Source organism: Salvelinus fontinalis, chromosome 17 (assembly GCF_029448725.1).
Source record: "Salvelinus fontinalis isolate EN_2023a chromosome 17, ASM2944872v1, whole genome shotgun sequence".
In the NCBI taxonomy this organism is placed as follows: domain Eukaryota; kingdom Metazoa; phylum Chordata; class Actinopteri; order Salmoniformes; family Salmonidae; genus Salvelinus; species Salvelinus fontinalis.
Window position 1 is genome coordinate 31,315,128 of NC_074681.1, and position 20,299 is coordinate 31,335,426.

The 20,299-nt window shown below is 41.9% G+C and overlaps 1 protein-coding gene across 2 annotated transcripts in view; it reads right to left on the reverse strand.

Annotated features, from left to right (window-relative positions):
- Window positions 1–4,212: 4,212 nt before the first annotated feature.
- The window catches only part of LOC129814157 (extended synaptotagmin-2-like), a 54,290-nt gene continuing 38,203 nt past the window's right edge, over window positions 4,213–20,299 (reverse strand). For both annotated transcript variants that reach the window (XM_055867001.1, XM_055867002.1), the window contains exons 15-23: window positions 17,617–17,691; window positions 17,415–17,501; window positions 13,589–13,738; window positions 9,432–9,808; window positions 7,552–7,647; window positions 6,280–6,411; window positions 6,062–6,167; window positions 5,865–5,914; window positions 4,213–5,661 (exon numbers count right to left, since the gene is read on the reverse strand). In XM_055867001.1, the coding sequence (XP_055722976.1) occupies window positions 5,613–5,661; window positions 5,865–5,914; window positions 6,062–6,167; window positions 6,280–6,411; window positions 7,552–7,647; window positions 9,432–9,808; window positions 13,589–13,738; window positions 17,415–17,501; window positions 17,617–17,691 (1,122 nt within the window). In that variant the 3' untranslated portion in view covers window positions 4,213–5,612. The remainder of the gene's footprint in view (window positions 5,662–5,864; window positions 5,915–6,061; window positions 6,168–6,279; window positions 6,412–7,551; window positions 7,648–9,431; window positions 9,809–13,588; window positions 13,739–17,414; window positions 17,502–17,616; window positions 17,692–20,299) is intronic.

Below are 20,299 nucleotides of genomic sequence, written 5' to 3' on the forward strand. Positions count from 1 at the left end.
AAGGCCAAATCTACATTGGAGTTGAGTGGTTGAGTTAGTTTTGCCATAAATCTACTTGAAAATCTATGGCTAGACCTGAAAATGGTTGTCTAGCAATGATCAACAACCAATTTGACAGAGCTTGAAGAATTTTGAAAAGAATAATGGGCAAATGTTGCAAAATCCAGGTGTGGAAAGCTCTTAGAGACTTACACAGAAATTCTCACATCTGTAATCATTGCCAAAGGTGCTAAGTACTGATTCAGGGGTGTGAATACTTATGCGAATTAGATATTTCTGTATTTCATTTAATACATTTGCACACAAAAAAAGTAAGCATGTTTTCACTGTCATTATAGGGTATTGTGTGTAGATGGGTGTGAAGACAAGTGAATGTGCTATTTCTGTATTTAATTTTCAATAAATGTGCTTTTTTTTTAGCATGCTTTCACTTTGTCATTACGGGGTATTGTGTGTAGATGGGTAAAAAATGAATAATAATACATTTTGAATTCAGGCTGTAACACAACAAAATGTGGAATACTGTAAATCAAGGGGTATGAATACTTTGAAGGCACTGTAATGCCATTTTTTTGTGAGAAACCCATCAGTAGAGTTGAAAATGCAATGGAAACTCATTTCACTTGTAATTTATATTTCGGTACATGGGAATTTAACAGCAAAAATGTATTTTATCTGCAACAAGTCAATATGATGGAAATATCTCTGGTGGGAAAATGCTCATTGTTTTTATGCGGATTTTTAAATATTTGCATGAAAATCCATCGCCAATTGGATGGAAACATAGCTATATACACACCGATGTACTGCCAGTTTCTTAATAGTTAGGCTCTATATTATGTATATACACTGAGTGTACAAAATATTAGGAACTCTTTCCATGACAGACTGACCATGTGAATCCAAGTGAAAGCTATGATCCCCTATTGATGTCAGTTATTAAATCCACATCAATCGGTGTAGCTCAGTCACGTGTAGACCAGTTGGTAGAGCATGGTGCTAGTGCCATGGTTGTGGTAGCAGTGCCAGTAATAAAATGTATGCACTCACTACTGTAAGTCGCTCGGGATAGGAGTGTCTGCTAAATGACTAAAATGTAAATGTAAATGAAGGGGAGAAGGATTTTTAAGCCTTGAAAGAATTGAGATATGGATTGTGTGCCATTCAGAGGAAGATTGGGCAAGATAAAATACTTACAGTTGAAGTCATTAAAACTTGTTTTTCAACCACTCCGCAAATTTCTTGTTAACAAATTATAGTTTTGGCAAGTCGGTTAGGACATCTACTTTGTGCATGACAAGTAATCTTTCCAGCAATTGTTTACAGACAGATTATTTCACTGTATCACAATTCCAGTGGGTCAGACGTTTACATACACTAAGTTGACTGTGCCTTTAAGCCTTTAAACAGCTTGGAAAATTCCAGAAAATTATGTCATGGCTTTAGAAGCTTCTGATAGGCTAATTGACATAATTTGAGTCAATTGGAGGTGTACCTGCGGATGTATTTCGAGGCCTACCTTCAAACTCAGTGCATCTTTGCTTGACATCATGGGAAAATCAAAAGAAATCAGTCAAGACTTCAGAAAAAAGTTGTAGACCTCCACAAGTCTAGTTTATCCATGGGTGCTATTTCCAAAACGCCTGAAGGTACCACGTTCATCTGTACAAACAGTAGCACGCAAATATAAACACCATGGGACCACGCAGCCATCATACCGCTCAGGAAGGAGACGCGTTCTGTCTCCTAGAGATGAACCTACTTTGGTGGAAAAAGTGCAGATCAATCCCAGAACAACAGCAAAGGACCTTGTGAAGATGCTGGAGGAAACAGGTACAAAAGTATCTATATCCACAGTAAAACAAGTTCTATATCAACATAACCTGAAAGGCCGCTCAGCAGGGAAGAAGCTACTGCTCCAAAACCGCCATAAAAAAGCCAGACTACAGCTTGCAACTGCACATGGGGACAAAGATCATACTTTTTGGAGAAATGTCCTCTGGTCTGATGAAACATAAATAAAAAAAATTGGCAATAATGATCGGCGTTATGTTTGGAGGAAAAAGGGGGAGGCTTGCAAGTCGAAGAACACCATCCCAACCGTGAAGCACGGGGGTGGCAGCATCATGTTATGGGGGTGCTTTGCTGCAGGAGGGACTGGTGCACTACACAAAATAGATGGCATCATGAGGATGGAAAATTATGTGGATATATTGAAGCAACATCTCAAGACATCAGTCAGGAAGTTAAAGCTTGGTCGCAAATGGGTCTTCCAAATGGACAATGACCCCACGCATACTTCCAAAGTTGCGGCAAAATGGCTTAAGGACAACAAAGTCAAGGTATTGGAGTGGCCATCACAAAGCCCTGACCTCTATCCTATAGAAAATTTGTGGGCAGAACTGAAAAAGTATGGTGCAAACAAGGAGGCCTACAAACCTGACTCAGTTACACCAGCTCTGTCAGGAGGAATGGGCCAAAATCCACCCAACTTATTGTGGGAAGCTTGTGGAAGGCCACCCGAAACATTTGACCCAAGTTAAACAATTTAAAAGCAATGCTACCAAATACTAATTGAGTGGATGTAAACTTCTAAACCACCGGGAATGTGATGAAAGAAATAAAAGCTGAAATAAATAATTCGCTCTACTATTATTCTGTCATTTCACATTAAAATAAAGTTGTGATCCTCGCTGACCTAAGACAGAGAGTTTTTACTAGGATTAAATGTCAGGAATTGTGAAAACTGAGTTTAAATGTATTTGGATAAGGTGTATGTAAACTTCCGACATCAACTGTAAGTGCCTTTGAGCAAGGTATGATAGCAGGTGCCTGGTGCACGGGTTTGTGTCAAAAAATGCAGCACTGCTGGGTTTTCAAGCACAACAGTTTCCCGTATGTATCAATAACTGTCCACCACCCAAAGGACATCAAACCAGCTTGACATGACTGTGGGAAGCATTGGAGTCAACAACGGCCAGAATCCCTACCGAATGCTTAACACCTTAACAGTCCATGCCCCGACGAATTGAGGCTGTGCTGAGGGCAAAAGCGAAGGGGTGGGGGGGCGGGGGGAGTGCAACTCAATATTAGGAAGGTGCTCTTAATGTTAGATAGGGCCCTGTGTTTTGGTTCATCATGTCACATGACTTGGATTTTTTATTTTTACCCTTTTTCTCCCCAATTTCGTTGTATCCAATTGGTAGTTAAAGTTTTGTCCCATCGCTGCAACTGCCTTACGGACACTGCTTCTTGACACAATGCCCGCTTAACCCGGAAGCCAGCCGCACCAAAGTGACGGAGGAAACACCATACACCTGGCAATCGTGTCAGCGTGCATTGTGACCGGCCCGTCACAGGAGTCGCTAGTGCGCGATGGGACAAGAACATCCCTGACGGCAAAACCCTCCCCTAACCCGGAAGACGGTGGGCCAATTGTGCGCCGCCACATGGGTCTCCCGGTCACGACCGGCTGCGACAGAGCCTGGTGGCACAGTTAGCTCTGCAATGCAGTGCCTTAGACCACTGCACCACTTGGGAGGACATGACCTGGATTTTAACCTTTATTTAAAGCGTATTAATAATTTCAGATGGTCCAGCACCATCTTCAGACAATTGCTTTAATTTATGTTTTAATTATCAATAATTATTAATTAATTATCAATCATTATTCTGGAAAAGGCTTAAAATAAAGGTTAAAATCCAAGTAATGTTGCATGTTCTGCCAAAACACAGGGCCCTAGGTATTATGAGTCAATGGTCGTCTATTAGACATTTATTCAGCAATTGTCTTCGCCTGACAAATGTGTTTTTATTCATTCACAGCTAGGATGTTGCTGGGCTCAGCACAGGCAGTGTGGCCGCCTGGTCTTCTGGTCCCAGTGATGCTAGCCTTAGCAGCAGCAGAGTCAAGTGCAGTAGAGCTAGGAGAAATAAAAACAGAGAGAGACATGCTGACACAGGGATGTAGGATGGTGTGGCTAAAATGCCTGGTCTGAATTTACTTCCCAGTCCACCCCTGTGTGTGTGTGCGCGTCTCTCACTCACCAGATCTAAACCCAAGTGTACACTTATGGGTGATTCTGAGTGTTCTCCACAACCATCAACAACACACCAAATTATGGAATTCTCCCATGGAAGAATGGTGTCGCATCCCTCCAAGGTGCATTGAAGCTGTTCTGGGTCGTGGTGCCCAACGCCTGATTAAGACACTTTATGTTGGCGTTTTCTTTATTTTGGCAAACACCTGTAGGTACGCATACAACTACTTCGAATTAAGGACAGCGGTTGCAGAAATATGAGAACACATCAGAACTGATACATTAGGCAACAAGCCACTATGTTACAGCTTAAACATGGTACAATCTAAAATGCTTTCCATTATGATGCATCATTACTATGGTAAGCAGATCAATAAAGTCATAACAGTGTGTTTACATGTGTTACAGATATCCAGGTACAGGTGACATAATCAATAACCAATAAAGGTGAATACCCATAACGTAAACCAAAACATCATCATGTGTTTTTTGCCAGCGATTGCAGTAAAGAGAAATATTGAATAAGATGTGCATGCTGAAATGTGTTCGTGGAACAAAAACATTAAGACTGGTGCATTTATTGACAACAACCATGATACATATATTTCATCTGTCGTGATTTCAGAGTTGGGAAATCAATTATCATGAGCCACAATTATTTGAAGAAGGCTGGAATATGACTGTGAGGTTAACTAAGCCAAGTTCTGTTATTATTACTGTTAACCCTACGCTGATGCTTTGAAAGGTTTTAAACATGCATTAACGAATAGTGTGCAAACATATTTGGTTTAGTTAAAACCCCACAGACAACTATTTCCTTTTATTGTCTCTTTGGTGGTGAAGTACTATACATGGTGTACTATTTCCCTTAGAGGATAGATGGCCGTAGTTCAACTTAGCTCTGATATTAGTTTGCATGTAGTTTGTTGAATTATAAAATAAAATAGTCATTGTGACCAAGCAAAACCCTCCACTACTAACATTATAATAAACCTTCGCTTTAGTCATTGTCATTGTACATATTTACATATTCATATGTTGTACATTCCCCACATAAAACAAGGCAGCAAAACCTGATGTAACAGCCGTAGCAAGAAAATATATATTTTGTTACAGGTCCTCAATCGTTTTATTTTAAAATATGGATTTAAAAAATGTAGAATTTGTTTGAACACATACTCCCTTCATACTATTGCACAGGATCATTTCGAAGTGGGGAGAGATAATGATGCAACTGATGTGAATAAATGAACATCAAAATATATATTTTTTTACATTTGCAGGTCATGTAAATAAACCATAATTTAAAAAAAGGGAAACCCCCCAAAAGTTGTCCATGGGTTTAAAAGCAATTGTATGAAAAAGGGGCCGTATATGCCAAGCGTCTCCGAGTAAGAGTGCTGATCTAGGATAATTTCACACTTAACTATGTAATTGTTATCCAAAAAGCTAAACTCATCCTAAAACAGCACTACTCTATAGACTATGCTTGACACGTACAGTAGTGCCCTGGTGGCAATGCCACGTTGGTGAAGACTTGGTTAGGTCCTCCTCTACCTCTCACAGTGTAGTCTATAGCTGCTGGAGAGTTTTTTTCAGACCATCCTCACTCAACTCATACCTAGTAGCAACGACAGGAGACACATTGTAAAAAACAAAATACAAATCTGGAATAACAAACACTCAGTCTTATTCTATGCTCGATTCCTTGATATTTAGATCTTATGATGAAAGTTCTTATAAAATTCCTCTAAGTCCCCAAATGTGTGTGTAAACAAGTGAACACGACTGGACTAAAAAAAAGGAATAAAGTATTTCACTGACCATTGTGTCCATCCCTTGACGATATCCTCGTGAGTCAAATCCACCAGCACCTGTCAAGATGACACGATATGAAGGAGGAAAAGTGAGCCTAGGACAGGTAATAATGTGCATTCACATTTACTGTATGTCATCTAATAACAGAAGGGGCATGCATGGATAGACACAGTTCTGCAGTAGGAGGAGAGGTCCAGTCTCACCTTCCCCAGCAGCCCTTTGTGTTTGGAGAAGATATTTCCCCCGTTCTTTACCGCCACATCCAAAGTCCTCTTGTGCAACTCCACGACCGACACACTGAACTCAAATCTGACAACACATGCACACAAACAATTCAATTATACAATGACTACCAGTAGACTACCAGTAAATCCACTGATGTTTGATGGTAAGAGGAACAAAGAGGAATGTTGAAACTTACATCTCATCGTAAAAAGGGTTCAGGTCCTTCTTGTGCGTGTGGGTTTTCCTCCTCCCAGACCTTCGCTTGTCAGGTAGAAGATAGAGCCGCACATACGGATCCGACCCATGATCTGTGAACGCAATCAGGTTTCTGTGGAGAGTGGGAGAGAGAAAGACAGAGAGTGGAGGTAGAGAGATAGATTAAAAAAAGAACACACTGTATCACATCATTTGGGGTAGCCCTTTACACTCGTACTCGTATACAAGTTGAAAATGACAGATTTGGGCACTGATAAGCGCCTAAATTGGAACGCAGTGGCTGTACAGTAACATACTATAAATGAAATCAGAGCTCAGGCTCTGTGCTTCACAACACTGTATGGCGTGAAATCCTGGGTTGTTCTTAACAGAATGAGCCTGTTTATCTATTGTCAAGAAAATTCAACGCGGCACACCTGAATGCACTTATGTCTCCTTTCTATGCACACAAAATAATTAAAATATTTTTCTCTGAATTGCCTTGTGAAAGTCAAACACTGAAAGATCGTATTTTATAACTTAGCTAGTCATGTTGGCAATAGAACAAGCTTTCAAATCATGCCCACCTGACCCATATTGCAATTTATAATGGTCAATTTTTTGATTGTGTAAACAACAGTAATTGTGGGTTGGAGGGGGAGCAGGGTTGTGTTCCAAACAAAACCAACTACAAGTGTCCTTGCTCTAGTTCCTCAATGGCAAAGCTAGGAAAGCTAAAAAATAGCACCTTATAGTTGATGACGACTCTTTGAGTCATAAAAGTGCATTTAAATTACTTAGGGAGGCTAGATATTCAGATTTCGTTATCAACACATGAGGTGAAAAGTACAATAAATGTAACATGCACATTACACGGTTGATTTTATGTTTGGATTCAGTTTTGTGTCAGGTGAACTGTTGGGTCCTAAACTTTTGTCTAATAATTTTCTCATCATCTCCAAACCGTTCCCTTTCAATTGCTACCATGCTTACGCTTTTCATATTGTCTGTAAAAAAACATTTACATTTAGCCCTATCCATACAGGCCAATTCCCACGGGTGTAACGGGTTAAAATAAAATGATTCAAAAATGATTATATTATTGCGCATCAAGTCTTTGGTCATTGAATAAAAATGATGGATTAAGCCGATAACAGAATATGATACATTCTCCTATAGTTAGTGTATAGAATAACATGTGGAAGCTACAGTATGGATGCATCCTAAATGGCCTTTGGGACGTGGGGCCTAAGTCTCCCGTCATGTCTCTTACCGGCAGGCATGCAAAACCACAATGAGCTTGTTCCTCTGAGGGCTGTGTCTGACAGTCAATTGCACCTCACCCAGGGGCAAATGACCAGCTGAGCCACTGTAGACAGAGACACACACATTAGTCACATTGTTCTGTAACAAAACAATCATTCACATTAGATCTGTAATATAATCTGCAGGTTACTCAATGTCTTTGTATTTCTTTGTATTGTGTCACTTGTATTTTGTATTTTATTAGGGATCCCTATTAGCTGCTGCTACTCTCCCTGGGGTCCAAACACATTAAGACACTTACATTGCACATACAACTAAAGATAAAACAGTACATCTTATAACACTGTCACACCACCACATATCCACAACACAACACAAAATGTAGAATACCACCATACAACAATATACGTGTGTGTAAAGTCGCATGCATCTGTACCTGTGTGTGTGTGTCTCTTCACAGTCCCCACTGTTCCATAAGGTGTATTTTTATTCGTTTTTGTTTATCTGATTCTACTGCTTGCCTCAGTTATCTGATGTGGAATAGAGCTCTATGTAGTCATGGCTCTATGTAGTACTGTGCACCTCCTCTAGTCTGTTCTGGACTTGTGAAGAGACCTCTGTTGGCATGTCTTGTGGTGTATGCCACAAGTCTCTTTTTGGGCACCTGACCACACTACTGAACAGCAGTCCAGGTGCAACAAAACTAGCTCCTGTAGGACCTGCCTTGTTGATAGTGTTGTTAAGACAGAGTAGTGCTTTATTATGGACAGACTTCTTCCCATCTTAGCTATTGTTGTATCAACATGTTTGGACCATAACAGTTTACAATCCAGGGTTACTCCAACTAAACCTCAACTTGCTCAATTTCCACATTATTCATTACAAGATTTTGTTGAGGTTTAGGGTTTATTGAGTGATTTGTCCCAAATACAATGCATTAGTTATCCAAATATGTAGGACTAACTTATTCCTTGCTACCCATTCTGAAACTAACTGCAGCTCTTTGTTAAGTGCTGCAGTCATTTCAGTGGGTCAAAGCCAGTGGCATATCATTAAGTAAAGATTGAAAAAGTAAGGGGCCTAGGCAGCTGCCCTGGGGAATTCCTGATTCTATCTGGATTATGTTGGAGTGGCTTCCATTAAGAACACCCTCTGTGTTCTGTTAGACAAGTAACTCTTTATCCACAATATAGCAGGATGTGTAAAGCCATAACAAATTAGTTTTTCCAGCAGCAGACTATGATCAATAATGTCAAAAGTCACACTGAAATCTAACAAAACAGCCCCCACAACATTTTTATCATCAATTTCTCTCAGCCAATCAGTCATTTGTGTAAGTGCTGTGCTTGTTGAATGTCCTTCCCTATAAGCTGTTGTCAATTTGTTTACTGTAAAATGGTGTATATCAAATCAAATGCATTTGTCATGTGCTTCATAAACAACAGGTATAGATTAACAGTGAAATGCTTACTTACGGGTTTAAATGTAAAAAATATATTATAACACAAGGAATAAATACAATGAGTAATGATAACTTGGGTACCAGTACCGAGTCGATGTGCAGGGGTACGAGGTAATTGAGGTAATACAGCTGTACATATAGGTAGGGGTAAAGTGACTAGGTGTGACAGATTAGACAAAAAACAGTATCAGCAGCGTACTGTATATGATGAGTCAAAAGAGAGTCAATGCAGATGACCAAATAGCTACCCGGACTAACTATTTAGCAGTCTTATGGATTGCGGGTAGAAGCTGTTCAGGGTGCTGTTGGCTCCAGACTTGGTGCATCGGTACTGCTTGCCATGCGGTAGCAGAGAGAACAGTCTATGACTTGTACGTGCATGTATCAATGTGTTTGTGTGTGCGCTTGCGTTCATACGTGCTTACTTCTGCAACTCGCTCAGCCTCTGCTGGAGCTCCTGTGTGGCGTACGGGTTGGAGATGTCCGAGGCGATACTGGCGGTTGACCCAAAGTGGGCCAGGTGTTTGTGAGAGCCAGAGATGGCCAGGTTGGAGGTGCTCCTGCCTGCGTTGGCCAGGCCAATGCCTCCCGGGCCCCCTGAGTAGGGCTCGCCATCCCCCCCTCTCCTGTGGAGCTCCTGGGTCGAGGCGGCCACAGAGCGTGAGAGGTCTGAGATAGGGACAGGTTTGGGGGGTTCGGAGACGGGCGGGTTCTTCATGGGGATGGGGTTACTAGTGCTGGTCTTAGGAACCTGCACCGAGGACGTCTGGTCGGACCCTGTCAACTTCTCCTGACACAGAACCTGCACAAGCGGGATATAGAGGTTGGAGAGGATACAACATTATTATATGAGACAGAGCACAAGAATACTTGAAGAATGTGAAGTATAATTGAATCTTAAGCAACATTTTTAGAATTGTATTCAGGTTAAAGACCCAATGCAACCATTTTTATTTTAATATCAAATGTATTTCTGGGTAACAATTAAAGTACCTTACTGTAATAGATTTCCATAAAAATGCACATTTTGGACACAGAGGGGAAAAAGGTTGTACATATTTTCAAGACCTGCTCCATTTAATTGATTTATTACATTTAACATTACATTTTATGGAATTTCGTTTAGGCTTGGCCTATTTAGTAGGACATTTTACAGCATAAAGCTAAATTTGTCAGCATAAAGCTCACTCATTTAAGTGACTCATTCATCCGAGGCTTTGGTTCAAAATAAATAAGTCCCAACACATTCTTTCTGTTATTAAATCGCTTTAAAAGAGCCTTCTAATAACCTAATCAGAGAGAGCTTTGTATGCGTCTCTGTGTGTGGAGTAAAGGTGGTCCAGAGTTCCCCCCCCCCCCCCCCTCCCTCTGGTTGCACATTTGACATGCGGATAAAAATTTGGTGAAACTGATTAAAGTTTCCCAGTTTCCCTGCATTAAAGTCCTCGGCTACTAGGAGCGCCGGCCCTCTGAGTGAGCGTTTTCTTGTTTGCTTATGGCGGAATACAGCTCATTCAATGCTGTCTTAGTTCCAGCATCAGTCTGTGGTCGTATGTAAACAGCTACGAAAAATACAGATGAAATCTCTCTAGGTAGATAGTGTGTTCTACAGCTTATCATGAGATACTCTACCTCAGGCGAGCAATAGATAGAGACTTCCTTAGATATCGTGCACCAGCTGTTATCTACAAAAATACATAGCCCGCCGCCCCTTGTCTTACCAGACTCCGCTGTTCTATCCTGCCGGTACAGCGTATAACCAGCCAGCTGTATGTTGATAGTGTCGTCGTTCAGCCACTACTCCGTGAAGCATAAGATATTACAGTTTTGAATATCCCGTTGGTAGTTTACTCTTCCGCGTAGGTCATCTATTTCATTCTCCAAATATTGCACGTTTGCTAGCAGAATGGAAGGAAGTGGGGGTTTATTCGATCGCCTACAAATTCTCAGAAGGCAGCCCGCCCGCTGGCCCCTTTTCCTCTGCCACCTCTTCACGCAAATCACAGGGATCTGGGCCTGTTCCTTGGAAAGCAGTATATCATTCACGTCAAGCTCGTTAAAGGGAAAAAAGGATTCTGCCAGTCCGTGTTGAGTAATCGCTGGCCTGATGTTCAGAAGTTATTTTCGGTCAGAAGAGACGGTAGCCGCAACATTAAGTACAAAATAAGTTTAAAAAATAAAAGTTACAAACAACGCAAATAAGCGAACAGAAAACACAATCGGTTGGGGACACGTAAAACGTCAGCCTTCTTCTCCGGCGGCATTGTTATTTTTTAATGAAAGCCAATGGCCGACATAAAACAAAATATTTACATTCAATACTGTTTAGATTCTTTAAGTTTCAGTTAAACTATTTTATTAACAACTCCCTGAATCAAATACAAGCTCAACTCCGGGACCACCTGCCATCTGATTTTTTTGCCTGATGCAGGGCTCTAGTGTGAGAGGAAAGAGACACTCCTGCAAATCAAAAATGTGTTTATCTGTTCAGCTTTTTGGTCTCTGAATCTACCAATATTCTCAACTCAAGTCGTTTCATCTAACATGTCCAATCAGGAATGCATGATAAATATATTTTGACTAGCGGCACCCCATCCTTATGGACGGTAAATCATTGGAAATGTATAATTTGATTTAATGCAATTCCCCTCTTAGGATCTTAGCTTAGGATCTTTAGTGTATTATAATATAGAAGATGGAAGGTAGGAAAAGCGAGGGCTACGTGCTTTACAGTATGCGTGTCAAACAGGTCCTGTTAGATTACAATCTTTTTCTAACCATTTGGAACAGTGTAAAAAAACACAAATACAATAATAATTTACAAACAAATTATAATCAACCCTAGATAGCCTGTTCTAAAGAAAAAAGGTTTTAAAGTCCTTAGTACAGTAAAGATTGGGGGCACAGGGCGGTACCATTCTGCTCATCTGATGAAGGTGCACATGGATCAGATTCAAACTTTGAAGACCAAGATCAAGCCATTGAAGGCAAACCAGCCGAAAGAAAGATAACATTAACCATAAATTGTTTGAAATCTCGACGTTTTACTTCATATAGACTTAAATCAATTACTTCTTACCGTGCTTCAATAGCCTGGCTAAAATCTGACTATACCAACTTTGAGGGAATAAATGTATGAACGCTTCCTCATATGCCATTAAAACCAGTATTTCTCTTCTGTTCTCTTGGTACAGTGTGACAAATAACAAATATAGCTATATGATACAAAATAGACTTGTAAATAGGCTATTTAACTTTGCTGTTGGTGTCTGAAGTGTTCAGCTCATCCACTCAACCAGGCAAACAAAAACAGTATTACCGTTTTTCACACTTTACATTAGTGCGACACAGGATAAATACCGGTAATCAATTAGCCGCATTAGCCTTGATGGCCTTTACAAGTTCATCTTGCTTGTAGGATTGGCAGAGCTACAGATAATTGTTTTCAGTTGTTACCAAACAAGTTTGATCGGGTTCAAATCAGTAGACCAACTTGTTGAGTTATTCGAGTCATTGAAGGCAGACCAGCAACAAGAGAAACCTTCTCCGAGGGCAGAGATACGGGGTGACGGCTGATGCATTGGTCCATAGTCAGGTCGGATTGGCGGAGTCAGGGGAAAAATGACGCGTTGAAGAGGACGATGGACGAGATGGAGTCCCAATCCATGCTATTGTCAAATCTAATTTTCCTGTAGTTTTTTGTTACACTGTACAGTAGCCTAATAAACATCTGCATTTTGAAACAGTCTTTTTTACAAATCGAATTAGATCATATATTTATACTACTGTAGAAGCTGTGTTTTTAGTTTTAGAATACAGCACTTGGCTTACAGTGATTACAGGACATTGGCCAATTCACACCTTGATGAGCCATTAAATTGGACAAATCCGAAAGTGGCGGATGTTGGTGAAAATGGTTGTTGTTCTTCAGGAAGAAAATACATTCTTTAAAATAAAAATAAACTGAAAATAATATTAAATAAAGGCAAGGATATAATATCAACAAGAGAATGGCAAATGGAATGAGTCACATTTGAATTGAAATGACCCGATTGAATTAAAAGGACCAAACATCCGCCTTTAAACATCCAAATATTTCATACAATATTCTGCCCATATTTCTACGTTTGAAGGACTTGTATTAACGGATGTTTTAGGTGCAGTAGGCTATAGGCCTTCATAGGCGACTAAGATGCATTTTTTTTTTATATATCATCTCAAACTGCAGCGGTCAAATGATGTGAGCAAAGAAGCAAACACTGATTGCATTAACAGATGTGTGCTTATAATTAAATATAGAGTTACATTTTAATCATCAAGTGAATTCATAATTGCATGCCATGATGATCTTTCCTCAGCTTCAAATGCCCGTCAATAAATGGAGTAAATGTGCTCAAAGCTGCCCTCTGGTGGTTCGAACGAGCATTAACGGCAAGCACAGTAACACACTGTACCACGCTATACCGCAGTATTACACAACTTTTAATTGAGGAACCACTGTACATAGTGAATAGGGTGCTATTTGGGACAACCAAATGTGCATGACTATACGAGCCCTATTCAAACCCTCATGGATCCTTACCCTCAGTGCCATCTTCATCTTGATGGTGGAGCTAGTCCCAGAGCTCTTGAGATCGAAGCGCTGGTGCAGCATCATGTCCTCAGCCTCTAGGAGACGGGCTATGGGCAGGCTCAGAGTCCCCAGGGAACAATCATGTTTCTCATCCTTTACCTGAAGGGGGAAAGGGGGCACGTGTTTTTTTTATATGAAAGCGGAAGTTTACCACGTGTCAAGTTACTGTAAATTCTAGTGCACTTACAAATAGGCAGTGCACAGGTACTCCAGTAGCTGGAATTTACAGACCCGAAATTCCCTCTTACGCTCCGTGCACCCCGAATTTCACAGATATGCTGAGTTTTGTAAACGAGCAGACAAAATCAGCTAAATCCCACACCATAATCACACTAAATCATCTGTAAGGCCATACTGTAGCCATAGTGTGCGTCACAAATACTCCCCATTTAGTGCAGTACTTTTGACAAGATCCCTATTGGCATAGAGTGCACTAAATATGGAATAAGGTGCAATTTGGGACCCCCCCCCCCACAAAAATACAAAATAATAATAATTGGCTCAGTCTCACACTAGAATCCCACCGTAATACCACCTTTGCCAAAATCAACTGTAAGGCCACACCCATCTTCCCAGTAGCCTACTTGGTGTGTGAACTGCTGACTGTTCATACTTTTGCAGATAGCTGTTGACACATCAACCAGGATTAAGGAGCAGGGCAATTTGTGACTTGTTTTAGTAATTGGCTGTATTGGAGGGGAAGTGGTTTCACCTCTCCTAGGCAATCATCAATTAGTACAGGGAGGTATGCTCTCCACCGCTGATAGACAATTAGTGTTAGTACTTCAGTCTCCCCCTGGTTTCTCAGCGGCAGCTGTCAGACTGTCGCCGAAACAAAGTCTGTTCTGCCGAGTTCTTCGAAGAAGGAAAGAGGAAGGCTCCACACCACTCTCTCACTTGAATATTTTACCTAGTTATTTTCTGATGATCTCATTTAGCTCTTTTGTAGCTTTGGCAACTATGTGTGTTTTCTATACCTGTTCGCTCCTCTCCCTGTAGGCTGTACAGATGCTCCCCACCCCTTGGCTGCAACCCTTCTAATTTAGTGTACCTTGCGCGCACAACCCAAGTGGAATTCCGGGTCTCTGGCAGCATTTGGAACTGCCAATCTGCAGTCAAGAATGCAGAGTTCATCTCAGCCTCTGCTGCCCTTCAGTCCCTTGACTTTCTGGGCTGACGGAGACATGGATCACCCCAGAGAACAATGTTACTCCTTTCATCATCTGACTACGGTGGTGGCACAGGGCTACTCATTTCTCCTAAGTGGAGATTTTCTCTTTTCTCCCTCTCACCTGTCCATCTCCTCATTTGAATTCCATGCCATCACTGTCACTTCTCCACTCAAGCTTAACATTGTCATCTATCACCCACCAGGTGCCCTTGGAAAGTTCCTCAATGAGCTAGACACTTTAAGCTAATTTCTTGACGATGGCTCACTGCTCTTCGTACTTGGCGACTTCAACCTCCCGACATCTGCCTTCTATTAATTTCTTTCCAACTCTTTCTCCTCCTTGCTTCTTTTGACCTCACCCTTTCAACTCACAAGGCAGGCAACACGCTTGACTTCATCTTTACTAGAGGCTGCTCGCCTACTAACCTCACTGCAACATCCCCTCCAGGTCTCTTATCACTACTTTGTTTCCTTTTGTCTCCAACCCTAACTACTAAGCCGCTACCCATGCTCATGTGCCGTCACAATCTTTGCTCTCTCTCCTATCATTTCTCCCTCATCCTAAATCCTTCTTCCTCCTGTCTCCTGATTTTGCCTCGTCGACCCTATTCTACTCCCTTTCCCCATCCTGGTTCGCATTCCTTCCGGCTGGCTCGGCCCTCCCTTCTTGCTGCGTGGCATTGTGAGCTTACAGAACAGGGCTGCGGGCAATGATTCTTCTGGAGGTCCTATCATCTTTTTACTCCTTCCTCTCTACCTTCTCTTCCTCTGTCTCCGCTACCAACGCCACTTTCTATCACTCTAAATGTCAAGCTTCTGCCTCGAACACTAAACTATTCCACCTTCTCCTCCTCCATCCCATCCCCCTCCTTAATTCTCCATCCCCTTCCCTCTGTCTTTGGACGACTTTGTCAACCACTTTAAAAAGGAAGGTTGACGACATCCGCTACTCATTCACTCAGCCTATTGAGTCCACTGGTCTCACTCACACAGAACTACCCTTGACCTCTTTCTCCCCAGATGAAATCCTGCGACTAGTGAGGTCTGGCTGCCCGACAACCTGCCCTCTCGAACTTATCCCCTCCTCCAGGCCATCTCTGGAGACCTTTTCCCATTCCTCATTTCACTCTTCAACTCATCCCCGACCACTGGCTGCGTCCCCTCTGACTTCAAAATGGCCTGAGACGCTCCCCTCCTTAAGAAACCAACACAACTCATCTGACATCAAAAACTATAGACCTGTATCCCTTGTTTTCTTTCCAAAACAATTGAGCGTTCCATCTCTGATTATCTCTCTGAACAATCTTCTTGACCCTAACTAGTCAGGCTTCAAAATGGCTCACTCAACAGAGAATAGCTCTTCTGTGACACGGAGGCTCTCCGCACTGCCAAAGCTGACTCTCTTTCCTCTGTTCTCATCCCCCTAGAGCTATCCGCTGCCTTCAACACCGTGAGCCATCAGATCCTCCTTTCCACCCTCAGGGCTGAGCGTCTCAGTCTCTGTACACTCTTGGATTGCATCCTCCCTGGCAGGCTGCTTCTATCAAGTGACATGGAGTTTCTGTGTCTGCACCACGTACTCTCACTCCTGGTGTCCCCCAGGGCTCGGTTCTAGGCCCTCCTATCTATACACCAAGTCACTCGGCTCAGTCATATCCTCACATGGTCTCTCCTATCATTGCTATGCAGCTGACACTCAAGTGGCAACACGCATCTCTGCGTGCTTGGCAGATATCTCAACTTGGATGTCGGGCCACCACCTCAAGCTCAACAAGATGGCGCTGCTCTTCCTTCCGTGGAAGGCCTGCCCGCTCAAAGACCTCTCCATCACGGTTAACAACTCCACAGTGTCCCCCTCACCGAGTGCAAAGAACCTTGGCTTGACCCTGGACAGCACTCAGTTGTTCTCTGCAAACATCAAAGCAGTGACCCGCTCCTGCAGGTTCATGCTCTACAACATCCGTAGAGTATTACCCTACTTCACACAGGAAGCGGCGCAGGTCCTAATCCAGGCACTTGTCATCTTGTCTGGACTACTGAAACTCGCTTTTCTCATGTCACCCCGCTCCTCCGCACACTCCACTGGCTTCCAGTTGAAGATGCATCCACTACAAGACCATGATGCTTACCTATGGAACCTGCAAGAGGAACTGCCCCTCTCTACCTTTAGGCTATGCTCAAACCCTACACCCCAATCCGAGTACACATTCTGCCACCTCAGGTCTCTTGGCCCCCACCTTCTTCTCAGCCCAGTCCAAGCTCTTCTCTGTCCTGCCACCCCAATGGTGGAACCAGCTTCCCCCTGAAGCTAGGACAGCAGAGTCCCTATCCATCTTCCGAAAACCTCAAACCCTATCTTCAAAGTGTCTTAAATAATCCTCCTCTTCAACTCGACCCCCCCCCCCCCCCCCCCCCAAAAAAAAAACTGAACCTGCACTTTCTATCCTTGTGATATTTTCCCACCTAGCCATCTTAAGATGAATGCACAAACTAAGTCGCTCTGGATAAGAGTGTCGGATAAATGGCAAATGTTAAACGTTTAGCCATACCTCTATGGCAAACAATGAGGTCACTCAGTAGGAAATGCATGCTTACAACCCGTACCTCAATCTTCAGCTCTTGGCTTTTGGGGTTGTGGATGAGGAAGGGGAAGGCTTCCTCCCATACAGGCTCGTTGGTCTTATACCTCGTCTGGTTGGGGAAAAGGACCATGTTAGAGGCAGTGAAAATGACCAGGAATATGCTATTCACATGGCATTGCAGTATGTTGTCTATATGGAGTAGGAAACATGGCCTGTTGGCTTACCTTGCTGTCGTAAGTTTTGTGCCCGACTGTGAAATGGACAAAAGGATTCGGGATGCTGCCCACTTTTTTACCAGACTGAAATGGAAAGAACAGGTATAACTACACAGAATAACCTCTTGAACTGTGAGATGTTAACGTCATCGGTATTACTTTAAATCACCCTATCCTTGTCTAATCAGATTTAATATACACACATTTTAATATTGGTTAAATTACGGAGCATCCCACATTTAGAATGGTTGCATTATAAATTGTTCTAAAATAAAGATTGTTAATATTTAAAGAAATGTGGCCTGGTCTAAGGCCCCATATTCATCCCTCATTGGCTAAATATAGAAGCATTCAAACTTGATCAGGAAGTAAGTAGTGTAGTTACATAATTGTTCTATAGAAAACCCCATAACAGCAGGAAATATAGTTGAAATTGGAAGAGAGAAAACACTTAAATAAAGATAATTAACACACCAAGAAAATCTCTCACACACAACACAGTTATTACGTACATCATCAGAATACGGTACATGGAAGGCAGATTTAGCCCAAACAGTTTCGGGTTTGTTAATTAATAACACAAAACAAGGAACCCAAAACAACTTGCAAGGCATTTTGAATGCTCCAGCAGCAGTCCTGCAGGAATATATGGGTGGGAAACAACTTGTAAGCAATATTACTCACTGGGATATAAACAATCAATACAGTTTATGCTAATCTAATCAACTGAATTGCTTTCCACTTTTACAAATTGCTTATTACTTCATAATAATCAACAGATTGGTACTCAGGAAACTGATCAATACTAATCCATGTCCTAACAAATAACACACACAGCCTACAACATGGTACTGTATTTGGTTCCACTACGAAAGTGTTATTCTCTGGTCGCAGGGCCAACTGCAGTGTGTGTCTAGGCCCTGTTAGAATACCTTAAGAAGGCATCTGTAAGTGAGTGGACAGATGAAAACATAGCTTCAACTCCATCGCTTTCACCAGTCTTACTGTGCTACGGGAATGGTGCTTTTTAAGATACTCAAACAGGGCCTCTAGTCCTCCTCACTGTCTGTCTGTCTGGCTCTGCATGCACTGTTGTTACATTACCTTGATGGCCTTACTGACTGAGGATTCCTTCAAACCGTCATGGTTGAATTCTAAAGGATTGCGCTTTTTCCCCCAGGCATGAGAGAATGAACACACTAGGTTAGTTATTAGGAGAGGGCATGCAAGAGGTTAAATCATGGAATGGAGCAACGATGAAGACCACACCAAAACCAAGACAACAGGTAGAGACAGACAGAGACAAGACAAACAACATGATCACAAGGTGAATATTAGTATTGACAGTGACATAGCCAGGAGAATCATTATGGGAGATAAAGAGGAGCATACAATATGGAGGGAACAGAAGGACGATTCCAACACTGACAAAGCAGTCCAGTGACAGGAGTGAGATGGTCTGGATATGGGGATATTTATGGTGTTTTGTATGTACACTGAACCAAAATATAAATACAACATAAAGTGTTAGTGTCATGTTTCATGAGCTGACAAACAAATGTGGTGCACAGATTATTACACCCCTATAGTGAGCATTTCTCCTTCTCTAAGATATTCCATCCACCGGACAGGTGTGGCATATCAAGAAGCTGATTAAACAGCATGATCATTACACAGCTGCCCATGTAAACTGTGGAGACGATCAAATGCTGCCCTCTAGTGAGAGTGTTTGTTGCTGAGGCAACAACTCACCAACAGGCTAGGAATGGCTGGGTGAGTTGGATGGAGGGAAAGCAATCCACAGAGAGGTCTCGCTAACAAGCCTCTTTCTTTTGTTTAGATATCTCATACAAGGCATGCCCATAATCATGACTGGGTTGGAATGGGCTAAACTTTGAACATTGAGATATTAAATAAATGATAGAGACGAAGCCTTGAATAGAAAGAATCTGTAAAAAGCCAGAAGGCTTTGGAATGTGTTTGATGGAGGAGAGGAGAGCGATGTGTTGATATAGGGAAGACAGATGGATATCTGTGGATTAGGAGGTGACGGGTGAGGTCAGTTCCCCTTTAAGAGAGTAATCAGGGTTAGTATCTGGTTACCTTCTTTCTCTTGGGCATAAACTAATGATTGGAGAGAGGGAGTGTCCTAAGTAGGATGTATATAAACTGTGAAGTCTGAAATCTTTAGCTGTCTGATTTCAGCTATACAGAACCTTTGGGAAGAAAAAACTTGGTTAAAGCTTCTCTAGTGTCCGTGGGTTATTTACTCTGAAAAATAAGAACCTAACAACTGTCAAAATCTCTATCTTTTTATGCATAATGTAAAAATATACTTTTTTAATAAGAACTTCATTCATGCAGAAATCAGTCATATGATAATCAACATGCTTATTGGCCACAAGTAGTTACTTTGTCTCAATCGTCAGTACCAAAAAGATCCCACTGTGGCAAAATAAACCTAGGATGCAATCTGCCAGAGGACTCACATATCAGGTCCTATAGAGAGAGGCAGTATTCTCACTAAAGACTAGGCCCGGAGCTCTCCGCTCTTTTAAGTAGCCAGAACCCAAGTTCCCCTCGAACACACTCTTCAGAGGAGGAGGGAAACAGAGAGAAGAAAGCGAAGAAGAGGAGGAGTCTAAAAAGAGACATGTGAAGCAGGGTTTGCCTATGCTATGCATTTATGCAA